The sequence below is a fragment of the Engystomops pustulosus genome, chromosome 11, assembly GCF_040894005.1.
Source record: "Engystomops pustulosus chromosome 11, aEngPut4.maternal, whole genome shotgun sequence".
Lineage (NCBI taxonomy): Eukaryota > Metazoa > Chordata > Amphibia > Anura > Leptodactylidae > Engystomops > Engystomops pustulosus.
In genome coordinates, this window is record NC_092421.1 from 19586935 (window position 1) to 19603892 (window position 16958).

Sequence of the window (16958 nt, forward strand, 5' to 3'; positions counted from 1 at the left end):
CTCAATCCAAACATGAAAACCCTCAGCTCAGAAGAAAGATGAAACCACCCAGCGTTCCACAAAACAAACACCCAGCTGTCAGAAGCCCTGGGTTTGATTACTATTCTCTGAAAACTGCACCCAGAATCCGAACAGAGGGTTCTGACCCATTCACATTGATTTCCATTATATAAATAGCAGAATACATATAGGGTTGGTTACATCAGCCTAAAGCACAGGATAAGTCTTCTCAGGTTGTGTAATGAAAACTTATCTAGTTTTTATTAGTTCCTATACAAAGCACACTCTTTTCCTCACCAGGAAGTCACCAAAAACTCCTATAAAACTGGACAATTGATTATTATACTATGGGGGATACTTATCATGTGATAGAAGCTTCGGCCCTCTGGCTTAGGCCTCCTGATGTATTAGGATGGTGGCTACATTGGCGGCCTAAACTACCCAGCTGTCACTTGCTGTGTTGATGGTGTGATGGAAATAATACTTGTTTTGCAAGTATTTTTCGGACTATAAGGTGCACCGGAGTATAAGGCGCACCATCAATAAATGCCTGCTAAAACGTCTAGGTTCATATATAAGGCGCACCGGATTATAAGGGGCACCTGATTATAAGGATGAATGACCAGCAGGTGGCAGACCTGTGCACAGTTCAGGGCAGCTGGTGTCTGTAACTACGGGTTATATATAAGGCGCACTGGACTGTAAGGCGCACCTTTGAGTTCTGATAAAATCTAAGGATTTTTTGGGCACCTTATAGTCCGAAAAATACAGTAATTGTTTAAGGGCTTCTACACCAGTTTTCTAGTGTGGACCCCCTGATAAATGTCCCCCTGTGTGTGTAGGAAGACATAGTCAGTGATCTAGATGTAGCATTCCTAAATCAATATGTAATCTCATACTAGCATATAGTCACTCTCTTACAGTACTTTGATGACATTGCATATTTTTTAACATCTGTAGCCAAACAAATCAGAAGCTTATCTTGTTAACGAAAAAGAATAGTCATCTAGTTCCGATTGCACCATGAACACGAATAGACATGCTCACCGCAGCCAGCTATGCATGTTTACAAAAAAAACCTTCATCAGGCGGCTTTTCTATAATAATATATATAAAAAATACCCAAACTTTTTATATATGAATATAATTGTCTTTATTTCCTCGATATTTATGTTTCTGGAATTTCCATGAAGCTATGGGCAGTAATGTAATACTACATGCCAACTACTACAGACTTATCAGGAGAATTGATAGCTACACGGTTCAGGACAAGAATGTTGTTCTGGATTGGAATAGCGAGGGCGTTGGTTAGATTAGAAAAATGTAGTGTATATTTTTTAAAACTTGTTCTGTTTGAGATTGTTCTACAGGGAAACCTATCCAACCCACTTCAACCCCACCACTTGCTACCAATTATATAATATCTATGAAACTCCTGGGATGTTGAAAGGTATGTTACCAGATGCCTTCAGCTCAATGAAACATATCTCCACACTGCGCCCCTAAATATATCAGTCACTTACAGTATAGTATCCCCCGGATTTAAATACACCCCCTATTTAATTTACATATGCCCCACACACCCCTAATTCATTTATATGTACAGTACTGGCACCCCACTAAATTAATTAGAGCACTATCTAGGGAGCTCATCTGTGACACTCTTCTAACCTTTTATCTCTGCGTCTATGAAGAGATAGTTGATTCATTGAAGGACAGCCACATTACTGTGACCAGGCCCCATATGGCTGAGGCCAAGCCTCGCAAACATCACAGAATTTTAGGTCTGTCTCATTAGGGGTCATTTACTAAGGGCCCAATTCGCGTTTTCCGACGTGTTACCCGAATATTTCCGATTTGCACCGATTTCCCCTGAATTGCCCTGGGATTTGGCGCATCGGCGCTGGCATGCACGCGACGGAAATTGAGGGGTGTGGCCGAACGAAAACCCGACGAATTCGGAAAAGCCGGCACATTTTTTAAAAAAAAATCTGTCGTGGAGCTTGCACTTACCTTCACTCAGGCCGGCTCGGTGTATTCCAGAGCGTTCTGGGGAACTTCAGCGCAGCAGTGCCACCTGGTGGACGTCGGAGGAACTACCTTAATAAATCCCAGCCGGACCCGAATCCAGCGCAGAGAACGCGCCGCTGGATTGCAAATGGACCGGGTAAGTAAATCTGCCCCATTGTTGGCAAAATGGCAGGAGTGATGTGATGCGCTGCTGTGGGGTACAAGGTGAAGTTTTTTCAACATTTTTTTAAAACAAAATCGAAAGGAGGGGGAGCGGAGGTTAAAAAGGAGAATTATAAATATGGGAACTAAAAATATAGGGGAATAATAAATTTGGGGCAATAGGGTATAATTCAGTGACCGACATAAAGGGGATGGGTATAGATAAAAGGGGGCATTGTAAGAAGGGGGCTTTAGAAAATGGGTGGGGGGGAGTAAAATACTTTGTGGGCTAGGTAGTGAAAACAATAGTTATCGCTGCTCAATAGTCAGCCTGTGCACTGCATGATAAACCTTATACAGACGGTCCCCCACTTAAGGACACCCGACTTACAGACGACCCCTAGTTACAGACGGACCCCTCTGCCCGCTGTGACCTCTGGTGAAGTCTCTGGATGTTACTATAGTCCCAGGCTGCAATGATCAGCTGTAAGGTGTCTGTACTGAAGCTTAATTGATAATCCTTGGTCCCATTACAGCAAAAGTTTTAGAAAATACAATTGTCACTGGGACAAAAAATTTTTTGGTCTGGATCTACAATTCTAAAATATACAGTTCCGACTTACATACAAATTCAAACCCAAGGAACCTATCTTGTACGTAATCTGGGGACTAACTGTAGAGGGGAAGGAGTCGCTGCTATTGGCTTCATACTTTTTGATGCTTTCTCTGGGCCCCTGACAAAAAGTACTGTCAGTCCTGCCCTGATGGCAGCCATTTATATGATACCCCCCCACCGGTGCACTTTGCACTGGATATAATAGGCATAGGGGCACATATACTAAGAATGTAGGAAACTGAACTAAAAGTGTATAATACTGGGTGTGACCAATTCATTAAGAACGTAAAAAATCATGAATCTGTGGCTTCCCCGCACTGGCCCAACAGAGTTCACCAACTTTTTTGTGGTGCACCTTTAACATAGGGCATGCGACAGACTTTGCATGTTAAATACAGCGCTCGGTCTGACTGTCAATAAACTGGCACAAAGCCCTTAGTAAATGTGCCCCATAATCTCAATATTAGAGATTTAAAGGGGTGGGCAAATACACATGTCCACATGGACATTAGAGGGGCGGATTTGGACAACATGCTGAAACCAATGGACTAAATGATAGCTTTGATTCTGGCTGCTTCTTATAATGATAGGACAAGATAATATAATCCTGATTGCCTATAGCAATCCTGTATGATATCAGCTCCCTCTTCTCTCTGTCCCATATTGGAATTGTATTTTTATTCTAAATAAAACCGTCTAGTTCAATACTGGAAAACGCCTCTTATATTACAACTATTGCATCTTCCTTTTTCCTTCCGTTTATGCGACTTGCCAAGCTGTATGATATCAGATATTATGGGGAGATTAAAACGTTAATTAACATAATTATGTGTTTATATCTATATGAATACAGACATCACTGCAACCATAGAACAAATAAAATAAATTGAACATCACTTTTTGTCTTCCCTCTTTATAACAACACAGTAGGGGGTCTTCCAAAATCCAACAACAAGATTGCCATGGTTACAAGGGTAGGAAGGCTTTATTTCCATGCAGACATTAGTGAGCCTCTTATTGGCTATCATATCTGTCAATCTGGAAGGACAGAATAAGGAAGTCCAAACTCGGCCGCCCCCGCCCCCAGAAGAAGCCGAGTCCCCTCGGCGAAACACGTGTTGGGACGTCTGTCTTGTCCCACTGTAGGCTAGGGACAGCTGTAATTTACTACCAGGGGTAGTGTGTGCCGAGATATCCGTCTCCACTAAATACATGTAGGGCACATGTATCATAGTTTGGTCTCTCTGAGGTGAATTTTAGAGACATTTGGCGGCTAGTTTTTGCACCTTATGTATGATCCTGTCTTTTTACTTGTGATACATGTTCAGGAGAGGACACAAGCCACGTGAGGGGGTTATATGCAGGAGTGGACACAAGACACGTGAGGAGGTTACATACAGGAGAGGATACAAGCCACGTGAGGGGGTTATATGCAGGAGTGGACACAAGCCACGTGAGGGGGTTATATACAAGAGAGGATACAAGCCACGTGAGGGGGTTATATACTGGAGAGGATACAAGCCACGTGAGGAGGTTATATACAGGAGTGGACACAAGCCACGTGAGGGGGTTATATGCAGGAGTGGACACAAGCCACGTGAGGGGGTTATATGCAGGAGTGGACACAAGCCACGTGAGGGGGTTATATACAGGAGAGGACACAAGCCACGTGAGGAGGTTATATACAGGAGTGGACACAAGCCACGTGAGGGGGTTATATACAGGAGTGGACACAAGCCACGTGAGGAGGTTATATACAGGAGTGGACACAAGCCACGTGAGGAGGTTATATACAGGAGTGGACACAAGCCACGTGAGGGGGTTATATACAGGAGAGGACACAAGCCACGTGAGGAGGTTATATACAGGAGTGGACACTACTGTTAATTTGGGATTTAACATGTTGCATTTCTAATGCATTTTGAAGCCTATTAAAACAGCTGAGGGGAGGTGATTTTCCTAATTACATTACTGTTAACATTTGAATTTACAAAAAGCATAGTAAACGCAATGTTAACACAAGTGTTAACGTGGCGTTTATATTACGTTTTTTAAATGCAAATGTTAACAGTAATGAAATAAGGCAAATCACCTCCTCAGCTGTTGTAATTAGCTTCTAAATGCATTAAAAACGCAATTAAACAGCTAGGTGTGACCAATTAAACAAAAAAAAAAATTAAGAATTTTGACAAAAGAGGTTACTCTGCAAAATGTTAAACAGTTATAGCATGTGAAATAATTTCAATTTACATGTTAAAATGGGGTCCTTGGAAAAAAAAACTTCCTTTGCACCTGCCCTGGACCAGGTGCAGATTGGCGCCAAAAAAGTGAAAAGTTGCACGGAACATCTGGAAAACAATGTTACGTAAGGCACACTGCACAAAGCTGCAGGCCAAGGCATACTTAAAAAAGAGTTAAAAGTCGCAACAATGGTGCAAAAAAAACGGCAAAATTTGCTAAAATTGGACAATTTGCCGAGCTGAAACTATGATACATGTGCCCCGTAGTAATAGTGTGTGGAAGCAGAGGGGGAGCAGGTACTACCTCTGCTATCTGTGTGAACAGGTCCTGCCCTGTGCACCTGCTCAGCTGCCTGGATTAGCTCCTTGATGGCTGTGATGCAGGGTGTATGAGTTTGCGGACTTTGAATGCAGTAAAAAACATGGTTGCGTTCAATTGTATAAAATTATCTTGGGAGCCTTAATATTTCACACCCAAAGTGTCCACAAATAATTTATACACTCGGTTTACTTTTTCCTTCCGTTTATGCGACTTGCCAAGCTGTATGATAACAGATATTATCCCCACCTTATCCCCATCCCACACACATTTGGCATATTGCTTTTAAAATGTGGGAAGTGAGAAACTAGTCCTGAAGGGGATAAACCATTTTATGACTACTTGGCTTCACATGAAAAGGGGCAACCGCGCAACCACAACCAGGCTTGGCGCTAGCTGTCAGACTAGGTAAGTGGTGGCGAACCCACCCTGCCACGTCCCTATGGCCAAGGCCCTGCCTACAGCAGATAAACCGTCCTGATAAGGGCGAACCCACTATCAGGAACCTAACTGACAGACGCTGAGTGACCCTACACGATGACAGGAAGACTTACTTCTGCTGGATGGTGGAGCGGACAGGTAACCGGAATACAGGAATAGACCAGTGTTCACACTGGTGCACAGAATACTAACACAGGACTGAGATAGGGAAAGCGGGATAACACTAGGAGGTAAACGATACTGAGGGACAAGCAACTTTATATACAGGTCTACAGGCGGGATATACACAGGTCAGGTACAGATCAAGCGCGTTATATACAGGTCAGGTCCAGATACAGGCAGACAAGTGGAGACAAACAAACTGGGTCAAAACCAAGATGGCTGCAAAGGTAGAGAATCGGATACAAAACACAGAATACCAAAAAAGATAGCAAGAGCACCAGATACACAGGTAAGACTGAAATAACCAGCAAGGTATGATGGGAATAGGCAGGTATATAAGGCATTTCCTGGCCACGCCCCCAGTGGGCAGGGCTGAAATACAGGGAGCAGGGTGTGGCTCAGATAATCCAAACACAAACACTAAGCCACAGATCACACAAAAATAAACGCCATCTATTCTGCAAACTGCGGATAGTGCGACGTTTAGGCACGGATGTTACAGGCGTGCACTAAAATGTATGAAAAGGTGACAGCATTTTTCTGGCATCAACAAATGGTGGTCTTTACTTGTGGGACCACCTTTTGACTTCTCAGCTACATTTAAATGTAAAATACAAGTTATACTGATTATTTTCCTACAAAACCATTTATCAATCTGTTCAGCCACCGCCCCCTCCCCTCAATCTATTTACACAGCATTGTCTGTGTGACATTGTCTCTAAAACCAGTAGAACAGGATCGGCCCCTTGCCCACCCTCGTACACCCTGACAACCCGGAATGTCTTGGTATTGACGAGGTAGAAGCAGAAGTTTAGCCCTGCCTAGTAGTCATCCTACCATCCTCTTACGAGAAATCAGGCAACTTGTGACTCCACCTTAGGGCTGGCTAAGTTCTTGTATAGCTTTTACTTTCGGTTTCCAGACCTAGAGACAGCAATGAAGCTTCGGGGACAAGCTGTGCTGCTGGTAAGTTTAGAATTAGATATCGTAGACGTTCTACTTACAACTACACTCGTGACAGAAGCCTCGCTCTAAACTTCAGAGTAGAGGCAGAGAAACATTTTTTTCATGGCGGGAACTAGAAATTTGGTGAAAAAAGACTTTTGTGACCTGACAAGTTGTTTTCATGACTTCCAAGAGCTGACAATGTTGAAGGGTGTGATCTCAGAAGCCATAAAACTTGCACTGTCATATCTCTATCCCTTCTGTGTCTTTCACTGTCAATGTAAGTGTCTTTTGGCTCTCTACCGTAACACAGACAGGTTAGATAATCTGCTTTTGGGGAATAGGTACAGTTCACTTAGGTCAGATTTACGATGAGTTTGTCACGTCTGTCCCCTCTAGTGCAGACTTCTACTCTAAATTTCTTCCATAGCTCTAACCTTTATTGGCATCCCTTAGGTTCAATGTCTGGTTAGCACATGCCCCGACAGCTTGCGGCTTTGCCTTCATTGTACAGTCCACCACAGCTACAGATATTCATGAATAATCTATCATCCCTTTATACAAACCCATTTCATAGTTAAAAAGCAGGAGAAGACTATAGATGGATCCATGTAGTGACTTGTCCCTAAATGTTCGTCATCTTGGTATCTCAGAAGGTTCTGCTGTACCGTTCTATTTGTTGTTTCATAGATTCGGTAATAAATTGCCTATTTTCCTGTACACAAAATCGAAAACCGAACCGAAGTTACTCCAATTGAACTGGTAATTGGTATATAACCTCTCTAGTCCTAGAAAATACTCATTTTCTATATAAAAAATGACAAATTTTGTTTAAAGTATTTACTGTAATTTTTTTTCATTAGTGTTACGTTAAAACTAAGCCTAAAGTTAACTCTAAGTAAAAATTGAACCCTTGTGGAGATTGCAGAAGTCCCGGGCATCTGTTGTTACTATGGTATGTAGTCTGAGAGCCCAGAGGCTAATTCTGATAATAGGGATGTTGTTGGGTTGCAGTGTCTCAATCCCTCTAGGTCAGTGGTGGCGAACCTATGGCACGGGTGCCAGAGGTGGCACTCAAAGCCCTCTATATGGACACCCTTGCCATCACCCCAGGGCAGGGTTTGCCAGACAGGACTCAAGGCCTCTTGCAGTCACAGGCAGCTCAGGACCCTAGAGAAGCTACAATGATGATCCAAACTTCTTCTCCTTCTTTCTACTGTATTGGTGTCCTCGGGTGCCGATACAATTTAAACCTGTGACAGAGCAGGGAGTAGTAAGTTACTGCTTAAATTGTGGCTTTGCCACTTTGCAAAAAATATGTGGATTTTGGTTGTAGTTTGGGCACTCAGTGTCTAAAAGGTTTGCCATCACTGCTCTAGGTGTTGCTGTGTTGCTTTGTCCGGGCCGTGTAGTGCTGCACCTGTTAGTGTACTGACCCACTAGTATATGATCACCATTAATCGGTCAGGGGCTTGTACAATTTTAATTCAAAATGTATTCTTTCAGATGTTGTTATTTATCCTAAGGAATAAATCATTGTATAATATTTGGATTCTTCTGTTGTTTTTGGTTCCCACTGCACACATTATGCCATGTAAAATAATTCCTAAACTAGCCTGTAATAGAAGTACTGTTATCAGTACAGTGCATTGGACCTAGTTGTGTGGAAAAGCTATTTTTTTCTTATGACTACACCCTCTTCACATAAAACAGGATGTCATCGGTTACAATATCAAAAACCACTGTGTAAACACTATAGGAAGGATTTAGTCATTACTGCAGCGTGTAATATGTACAACATTTTACTACATACAAAAAAAAATTAAAAAGGGAATAAAAAAAGGAGGATACCCCCAGCATGTTACCACCTCCACCCCAATCTCATTATCTGTGTATATATAGCAAAGGTCAGCTTGTGTATACATATACTGCCTCTGACAACAGACATGACATACTTTGCATTAGTCAATATTATAAGTGCAAATATTCCCCATTCTATTGCTGTACCAGGACCAAGCATTATTTCTATACAATGATTAAAGGGGTTTGCCCACGAGAGAAAATTCTCAAATTTCAACCCCCTTGTAATGTTTACACAATAAAGATCATTTTTACCCGTTACTTTAAAATTTTACCCAGTTTTATCGCTGTTTTAGCTCCTATGACTGACCGAGTGAAGGTCAGTGTAAGATTCCAGAGTGTGGGCGGGGACTCTCTAAGCAGACACTTTATGATTCCATTGTGCTATGAGATGCTGTGTGCTAACCAGGGCTAGATTAGGGTTCCCAGCAGTATGAAGCACCTCATTTAGGATGGGGTCCCCCCAGCTCGGCAGCTGATATGGGGCCCCGTCCCACAAAACTATAAGTAAAAAGATACCACATAGTTATACTGTTTCAAAACTCTAGAGATATTAGAAACAATGGAATCTTTAGTTTTAGATTGGTTCATAAATTCCCACCTTAACTAAACCAATTCCAATTTTGGTCCATGACAAACCAAAAAATTCTACGGCCATACTATTCTAAAATAATAATGCTAACTAAATTATACCTACCAAAAGACCAATATTCCAAACAATAGCGCTATTATTCATAAATGATCCCTCCAAACAGCGACCCACAGCATCACCACAACATAAAGATAATACCAACATCCTAATACTGAGCACAAGACTATACACAGACCAGTATTACCAATAATTTGCCACATATAAACTCCACTTACTGATGGTATTTACCGCCATATTGTTACTATACAAACAGCACCGAGCACAGGGCAATATCACTAATGGCACCTCTGTACAAGAACAGATAATAACATTACATCCTGATTATCACCTCTACATAATGACTGAATAATACTGCAATACAGGCGGTCCCCTACTTAAGAACACTCGACTTACATACGACCCCTAGTTACAAACGGACCTCTGGATATTGGTAATTTATTGTACTTTAGTCCTAGGCTACAATAAACAGCTATAACAGTTATCACAGGTGTCTGTAATGAAGCTTTAGTGTTAATCCTGATTCTTATGACAACCCAACATTTTGAAAATCCAATTGTCACAGAGACCAAAAAAGTTCTGGCTGGGGTTACAATGATAAAATATACAGTTCCGACTTACATACAAACTCAACTTAAGAACAAACCTACAGACCCTATCTTGTATGTAACCCGGGGACTGCCTGTACTATATGATAACCTCACACACAGCCCAGTATGCATAGCTCCCAACCGTCCCGATTTTGACGGGACTTTCCCGTTTTTCGTACCTCTGCCCCGCGTCACGGGCAGCTATGAGATTGTCACGGATTTCCCCCCCAGGTCCCGCTGTGTCCACATAGTAAATACTTTGAAAGCCAGAACTCACAGTACAGAATGGCTTCTACAGACATCAGGCAGGGAATCCTTTTCAGAGAAGTGTCGGGCTTAGCGGAGAGCAGGGACCACGTCATCAGGTCAGATCAGTATCTATCCATATATGGTCACTGCATCTCCTAGGGTTCCCCAGAGCAGACATCGGGCAGGGAATCCTTTTCAGAGAAGTGTCGGCTTAGCAGAGACCACGTCATGAGGTCTGATCAGTATCTGTCCATATATGGTCTCCAGGGCTTCCCCAGACACAAGCTATTTATTTAATTCAATTACATAAAGTTTTGGCCAGGCTGAGAATCGAACCTGGGACCCTCTGCACTGTAGACAGAAGCTTAACTATAAGCCCAGTGATACAGAGCTGAGGATTTCTGGTAACTAAGACATGTTATCTGCTAATTTTCGTATAGAAGTTGTATCGCACACCTTTAGGTATAGTTGTTCAGGTGCTCTGGATAGGGTCCCAATCCCATTCAAACATTATAGTACGGAATCCAGTCACACTGATTATGAATTTGAATTTTTTTATTTTGCACACAGTTATATTCAAGTGACGTTTCGGTCAATCACTGACCTTCTTCAGACACTGTGAATAGTAAGGTGGAATAACATATAAGTATCTATGCATGATAGTGAGGAAGGTTACAAAGATGGGAAAAAAGGAAAGGGGGGATATGTACAGTGGGCATATTTACAGATTTCGCACAACAAGTAAGCATGATACATATACAGAAAAGGTCAGGGTAGTTCCTGTGACATAAGGCTATATCATGTATCAATTAGCATAATATATCAATTCATATAGTATTGGATGAACAGGGAGACTTTAGGGATACTATAGGATGCAGTAGTAGCAGGCTTGACAGGGCAATCAAGTAGTAATGGTACCTGTAAAGGAAGCATAAGAATGTAAAAAACAGTGCTTACCAGTATGCAAGTTAAGTAAAGCTTTCAGAAGCTGCTATGCAGGCTAGGCGCTTAAGGGAAGAGCGGGGTCCGCTTGTGTGGTAGAAGCGCTGCGGTGATAAGTGTTGTGAATAGGGATATGCGGCGCTCGAGCGCCAAAAAACGTCACTTCCGGTCTGGACCGGAAGTGCGTCATAGCTTGCGTTCCACCCGTTGCCGCGAGGTGGAACGCATGGGCTATTGTACGCTGATTGGAGTAGGGGTAATGGGGGAGTGATTGTAACACATACTGATGTAAATAGATGTGTTTAAAGGGTTGGAGAAATAAGGATATTGGCGCAATAGTAGTATCAAGGAGGGATGTTATAAAGAAGTAAATATAGGAAAATAGGGGTCCATAGGCTAAAGGGTAAATGCCTATATATTGGGTAAATGCCTATATATTGGGTAAGTAGAAATGCAGTAAGTGGTCTGCAGTGTGTTCTATGCTATCATGGGAGTAACAGCAGTAGTAGTAATGGGGAACAAATACATAGCAATGACACAAATTAGACATATATCTACTATATTGCATATACAATACCATAGCGTTGATGATATGTATGTTTTCAGCGTCTCTGTAACAAAAATAGAATTGTTCATGTTAATAGCAAATCAGCAGAAGCTTTGGATATTATAGTCCCTATTCATTCCTTTAGGTGACAGCGTTTGTAGTGTGTGAATCCAAAATGACTCTCTTTTTTTCAGAATTGATACTCGGTCCCCACCGCGTCTCGGGGTCCCTATTTGTTCGATAACCTGGAATTTTAGTTGGTTAATAGAATGTTTTTTTTCAGGAAGTGGGCTGGTATTGGGAGTAAAGTGTTCTTTAATCTGATGGTAGATTTATGTTTTGAAATTCTATCTTTGATGGGTAGTGTGGTCTCACCCACATAAGTGAGGCCACATGGGCATTTGATCATGTAGATCACAAAGTCGGAGTTACATGTGAAAAAATCATGTATGGGATAATTTTTACCGTTAAGGGGGTGTGAAAAAGTCTCGCCTTTTTGTACATTGTTGCATTGTGCACAAGAAAGGCATGGGAAGGTGCCTTTTTTCTGGGTTCTCAGGAATAGTTGTTTTTGTAATTTGGTTCCCGAGCCTATGTCAGCTTTCACTAATCTGTCTCTTAGGTTATCAGGACGTTTGAAGCAGGGTAGAAATGGTTCATTGAATTCTGGGATATTTGGGTGTCCTTTATGGAGTATGGGCCAGTGTTTCCGTATGATTTTATGGACTTTGAAGGAAAAGGGGTGATAGGTGTGGACAAAAGGTATACGACTTTGGGCGGACCTTTTGGGTCTCGGGGGCGTGTTTCTGTATTTTGTGAGTGTATTGGAGGGGTACCCTCTTTCTGAGAATTTAGTTTGCATCTCCTCTAATCTAGTGTTTAGGATATCCGGTTTGCTGATGATCCTTTCGAGTCTTTTGTACTGGGAGATGGGAAGTGAGTTTTTGGTAGATTTGGGGTGACAGCTAGTAAAGTGAAGGAGGTTGTTACGATCGGTTGGTTTGGTATAGAGATCTGACCATAGGGTCCCATCTGTCTCTTTTATGATCATGGTGTCTAGGAAGTTTATTTTTTCACTGTCACTGTGGAGTGTAAATTGTAACTCTGGCCAAATTGAATTGAGATCATGGAGAAAATTGTGCAAGGAGTCCAATGTGCCACCCCATATGCAGAACACATCGTCGATGTAGCGTTTCCAGATACGACAATGGGTGGAAAAAAGTTGATTTGGATAAACAAAGGATTCTTCGAAGAAGGCCATGTAAGTGTTCGCATATGGGGGTGCCACATTGGACCCCATGGCAGTACCCTGTCGTTGGATGTAGAATGAGTCTTGAAACATGAAGTGATTTTCTGTGAGTACGATTTCTAGTAAATCCAGACATAGGTCAATTACAATCGTAGGATGGCTGGTTTTTTGGAGTAGTTCCTGAACTGCTCTAAGGCCTTTGTTGTGGGCTATCGAGGTGTAAAGGCTGTTAACATCTAAGGTCACTAGAAGGTCTGTAGGGTTGATTTTTTTGGTGTCATTAATGAGTTCGAGGAATGCGTTGGTATCTAGGAGAAAAGACTTGGTGGATCTTACCAATGGGGTTAGAATTTTTTCGAGTAGAATAGACAGTGGTGAGAGTATGGATTCGGTTGATGCCACTATGGGGCGGCCTGGAGGTTTGTTGAGATTTTTATGAATCTTTGGGAGGGTGTAAATCACGGGGATAGTAGGTGTTTTTTGTATTAGGAAGGTGTGTGTGGAGGAGTCAATCGTGCCAAGTGAGAGATGTTTATCCAAAGTATCTTTTATTCTTTTAGAGATCCTGGCAGTAGGATTTCTGTCTAGTCTCTCATAGATATTGGTATCTTTAAGTTGTGATAGTATTTCGTTAATGTAGTCATCTTTATTTTGAATTACTATAGCACCGCCTTTATCGGCTGGTTTTATGGTAATCTCTTTGGATGTCAAAAGGTTGGATAGTGCTAATTTGTCAGTGCTACTCATGTTATTGGGTGCATGTAGTTGGCCTGAGTCTATGCTTTGTCTTAATTGGATGATGTCTCTATTGACTAGATTAATGAAGGCTTCGACACTATGTGAACCTTTAGGTGGCATGAAGTGACTTTTAATCCTCAAACCTAATGATGGGAGATTAATTGGGCTTCTATTATCGATGGTTTGTGGGGTAGAGTCCTCAAAATGTGTTTTGAGGCGAATCCCTCTGAAAAATTTTTGCAAGTCCATTTCTAAATCGAAAGTGTTGAATTTGTGTGATGGACAGAATGACAGACCTTTCTGTAATAAACACATTTCAGCTGGGCTAATGTTTTTAGAGGAGATATTGACAACTAAAGGAGTCTCCCTACCTGGGACCGAGTAGTCATGGTTGCCATGTTGTCTCTTGTGCTGCCCCCTCCGCGTCTTCCTCTTGGGCGGCGGCCTCGAGTTGTTCCTAAAAAAGAAGAAGAATGGGTATGATCCTGAGGTTCTCCCTCGATGCTTGAGGCCGAGGAGTTGGCTGATGATCTGTAGTTTTTTCTGTGGAAATATGTTTGGAAGTTGTCTTGCCATCTGTACACTCTGTCGTTAAGATAGTCTTTGGCGTCCCTGAAGAATTTTCTCCTTTTCTTGTTTTCTGTATCCTTTTTGAAGGAGTCGAGATAGGTGTTGACCTTGGTTTTGAGCGAGGTGAAGTCTTCTGTTGTAAGAGTGGTTTGTAATTGAGTTTCGATGTTTTTCACTTTTACTTCTAGATCTCGTATTTCCTTGTGTAGAAAGTCTATGGTGAGGGTTATGAGGTCTAGAGAGCACTTATTCAGAATCTGTTCATATAATGAGCAGTATTCTTTATTCTCCTTGAAGAATGTAGGGCGTAGTGGGACTCTTAGTCCTCTTGGGATGCGTTGAACACGTAGGTATTCCGATAATGTGGCGCAGTGGAGTTGAGAGTTAAGAAGTTGTTTAGATGAACGTTCTAAATCCCTTGATTTAAATTCGTTCGTTGGGATCTGTAAGAAATCCGTTGGCAATTGTGTTTGTGCAAGTATGCCGGCAACCTCTTCTTGATTGTAGGAAAAAGTAGGTAAAGACATAGTCGGTGGGTGCTGATACTCGTATGGGTGATCAGATTTTCGTATAGAAGTTGTATCGCACACCTTTAGGTATAGTTGTTCAGGTGCTCTGGATAGGGTCCCAATCCCATTCAAACATTATAGTACGGAATCCAGTCACACTGATTATGAATTTGAATTTTTTTATTTTGCACACAGTTATATTCAAGTGACGTTTCGGTCAATCACTGACCTTCTTCAGACACTGTGAATAGTAAGGTGGAATAACATATAAGTATCTATGCATGATAGTGAGGAAGGTTACAAAGATGGGAAAAAAGGAAAGGGGGGATATGTACAGTGGGCATATTTACAGATTTCGCACAACAAGTAAGCATGATACATATACAGAAAAGGTCAGGGTAGTTCCTGTGACATAAGGCTATATCATGTATCAATTAGCATAATATATCAATTCATATAGTATTGGATGAACAGGGAGACTTTAGGGATACTATAGGATGCAGTAGTAGCAGGCTTGACAGGGCAATCAAGTAGTAATGGTACCTGTAAAGGAAGCATAAGAATGTAAAAAACAGTGCTTACCAGTATGCAAGTTAAGTAAAGCTTTCAGAAGCTGCTATGCAGGCTAGGCGCTTAAGGGAAGAGCGGGGTCTGCTTGTGTGGTAGAAGCGCTGCGGTGGTAAGTGTTGTGAATAGGGATATGCGGCGCTCGAGCGCCAAAAAACGTCACTTCCGGTCTGGACCGGAAGTGCGTCATAGCTTGCGTTCCACCCGTTGCCGCGAGGTGGAACGCATGGGCTATTGTACGCTGATTGGAGTAGGGGTAATGGGGGAGTGATTGTAACACATACTGATGTAAATAGATGTGTTTAAAGGGTTGGAGAAATAAGGATATTGGCGCAATAGTAGTATCAAGGAGGGATGTTATAAAGAAGTAAATATAGGAAAATAGGGGTCCATAGGCTAAAGGGTAAATGCCTATATATTGGGTAAATGCCTATATATTGGGTAAGTAGAAATGCAGTAAGTGGTCTGCAGTGTGTTCTATGCTATCATGGGAGTAACAGCAGTAGTAGTAATGGGGAACAAATACATAGCAATGACACAAATTAGACATATATCTACTATATTGCATATACAATACCATAGCGTTGATGATATGTATGTTTTCAGCGTCTCTGTAACAAAAATAGAATTGTTCATGTTAATAGCAAATCAGCAGAAGCTTTGGATATTATAGTCCCTATTCATTCCTTTAGGTGACAGCGTTTGTAGTGTGTGAATCCAAAATGACTCTCTTTTTTTCAGAATTGATACTCGGTCCCCACCGCGTCTCGGGGTCCCTATTTGTTCGATAACCTGGAATTTTAGTTGGTTAATAGAATGTTTTTTTTCAGGAAGTGGGCTGGTATTGGGAGTAAAGTGTTCTTTAATCTGATGGTAGATTTATGTTTTGAAATTCTATCTTTGATGGGTAGTGTGGTCTCACCCACATAAGCGAGGCCACATGGGCATTTGATCATGTAGATCACAAAGTCGGAGTTACATGTGAAAAAATCATGTATGGGATAATTTTTACCGTTAAGGGGGTGTGAAAAAGTCTCGCCTTTTTGTACAACCGATCGTAACAACCTCCTTCACTTTACTAGCTGTCACCCCAAATCTACCAAAAACTCACTTCCCATCTCCCAGTACAAAAGACTCGAAAGGATCATCAGCAAACCGGATATCCTAAACACTAGATTAGAGGAGATGCAAACTAAATTCTCAGAAAGAGGGTACCCCTCCAATACACTCACAAAATACAGAAACACGCCCCCGAGACCCAAAAGGTCCGCCCAAAGTCGTATACCTTTTGTCCACACCTATCACCCCTTTTCCTTCAAAGTCCATAAAATCATACGGAAACACTGGCCCATACTCCATAAAGGACACCCAAATATCCCAGAATTCAATGAACCATTTCTACCCTGCTTCAAACGTCCTGATAACCTAAGAGACAGATTAGTGAAAGCTGACATAGGCTCGGGAACCAAATTACAAAAACAACTATTCCTGAGAACCCAGAAAAAAGGCACCTTCCCATGCCTTTCTTGTGCACAATGCAACAATGTACAAAAAGGCGAGACTTTTTCACACCCCCTTAACGGTTAAAATTAT

General features: G+C 41.8%; 1 protein-coding gene across 1 annotated transcript in view; it reads left to right on the top strand.

Annotated features, from left to right (window-relative positions):
* The first annotated feature begins 6858 nt into the window (after positions 1-6858).
* FAS (Fas cell surface death receptor) overlaps positions 6859-16958 on the top strand; it is a 32916-nt gene continuing 22816 nt past the window's right edge. Inside the window, exon 1 of the mRNA XM_072130024.1 lies at positions 6859-6916. Coding sequence (XP_071986125.1) covers positions 6887-6916 — 30 coding nt within the window. The 5' untranslated portion in view covers positions 6859-6886. The remainder of the gene's footprint in view (positions 6917-16958) is intronic.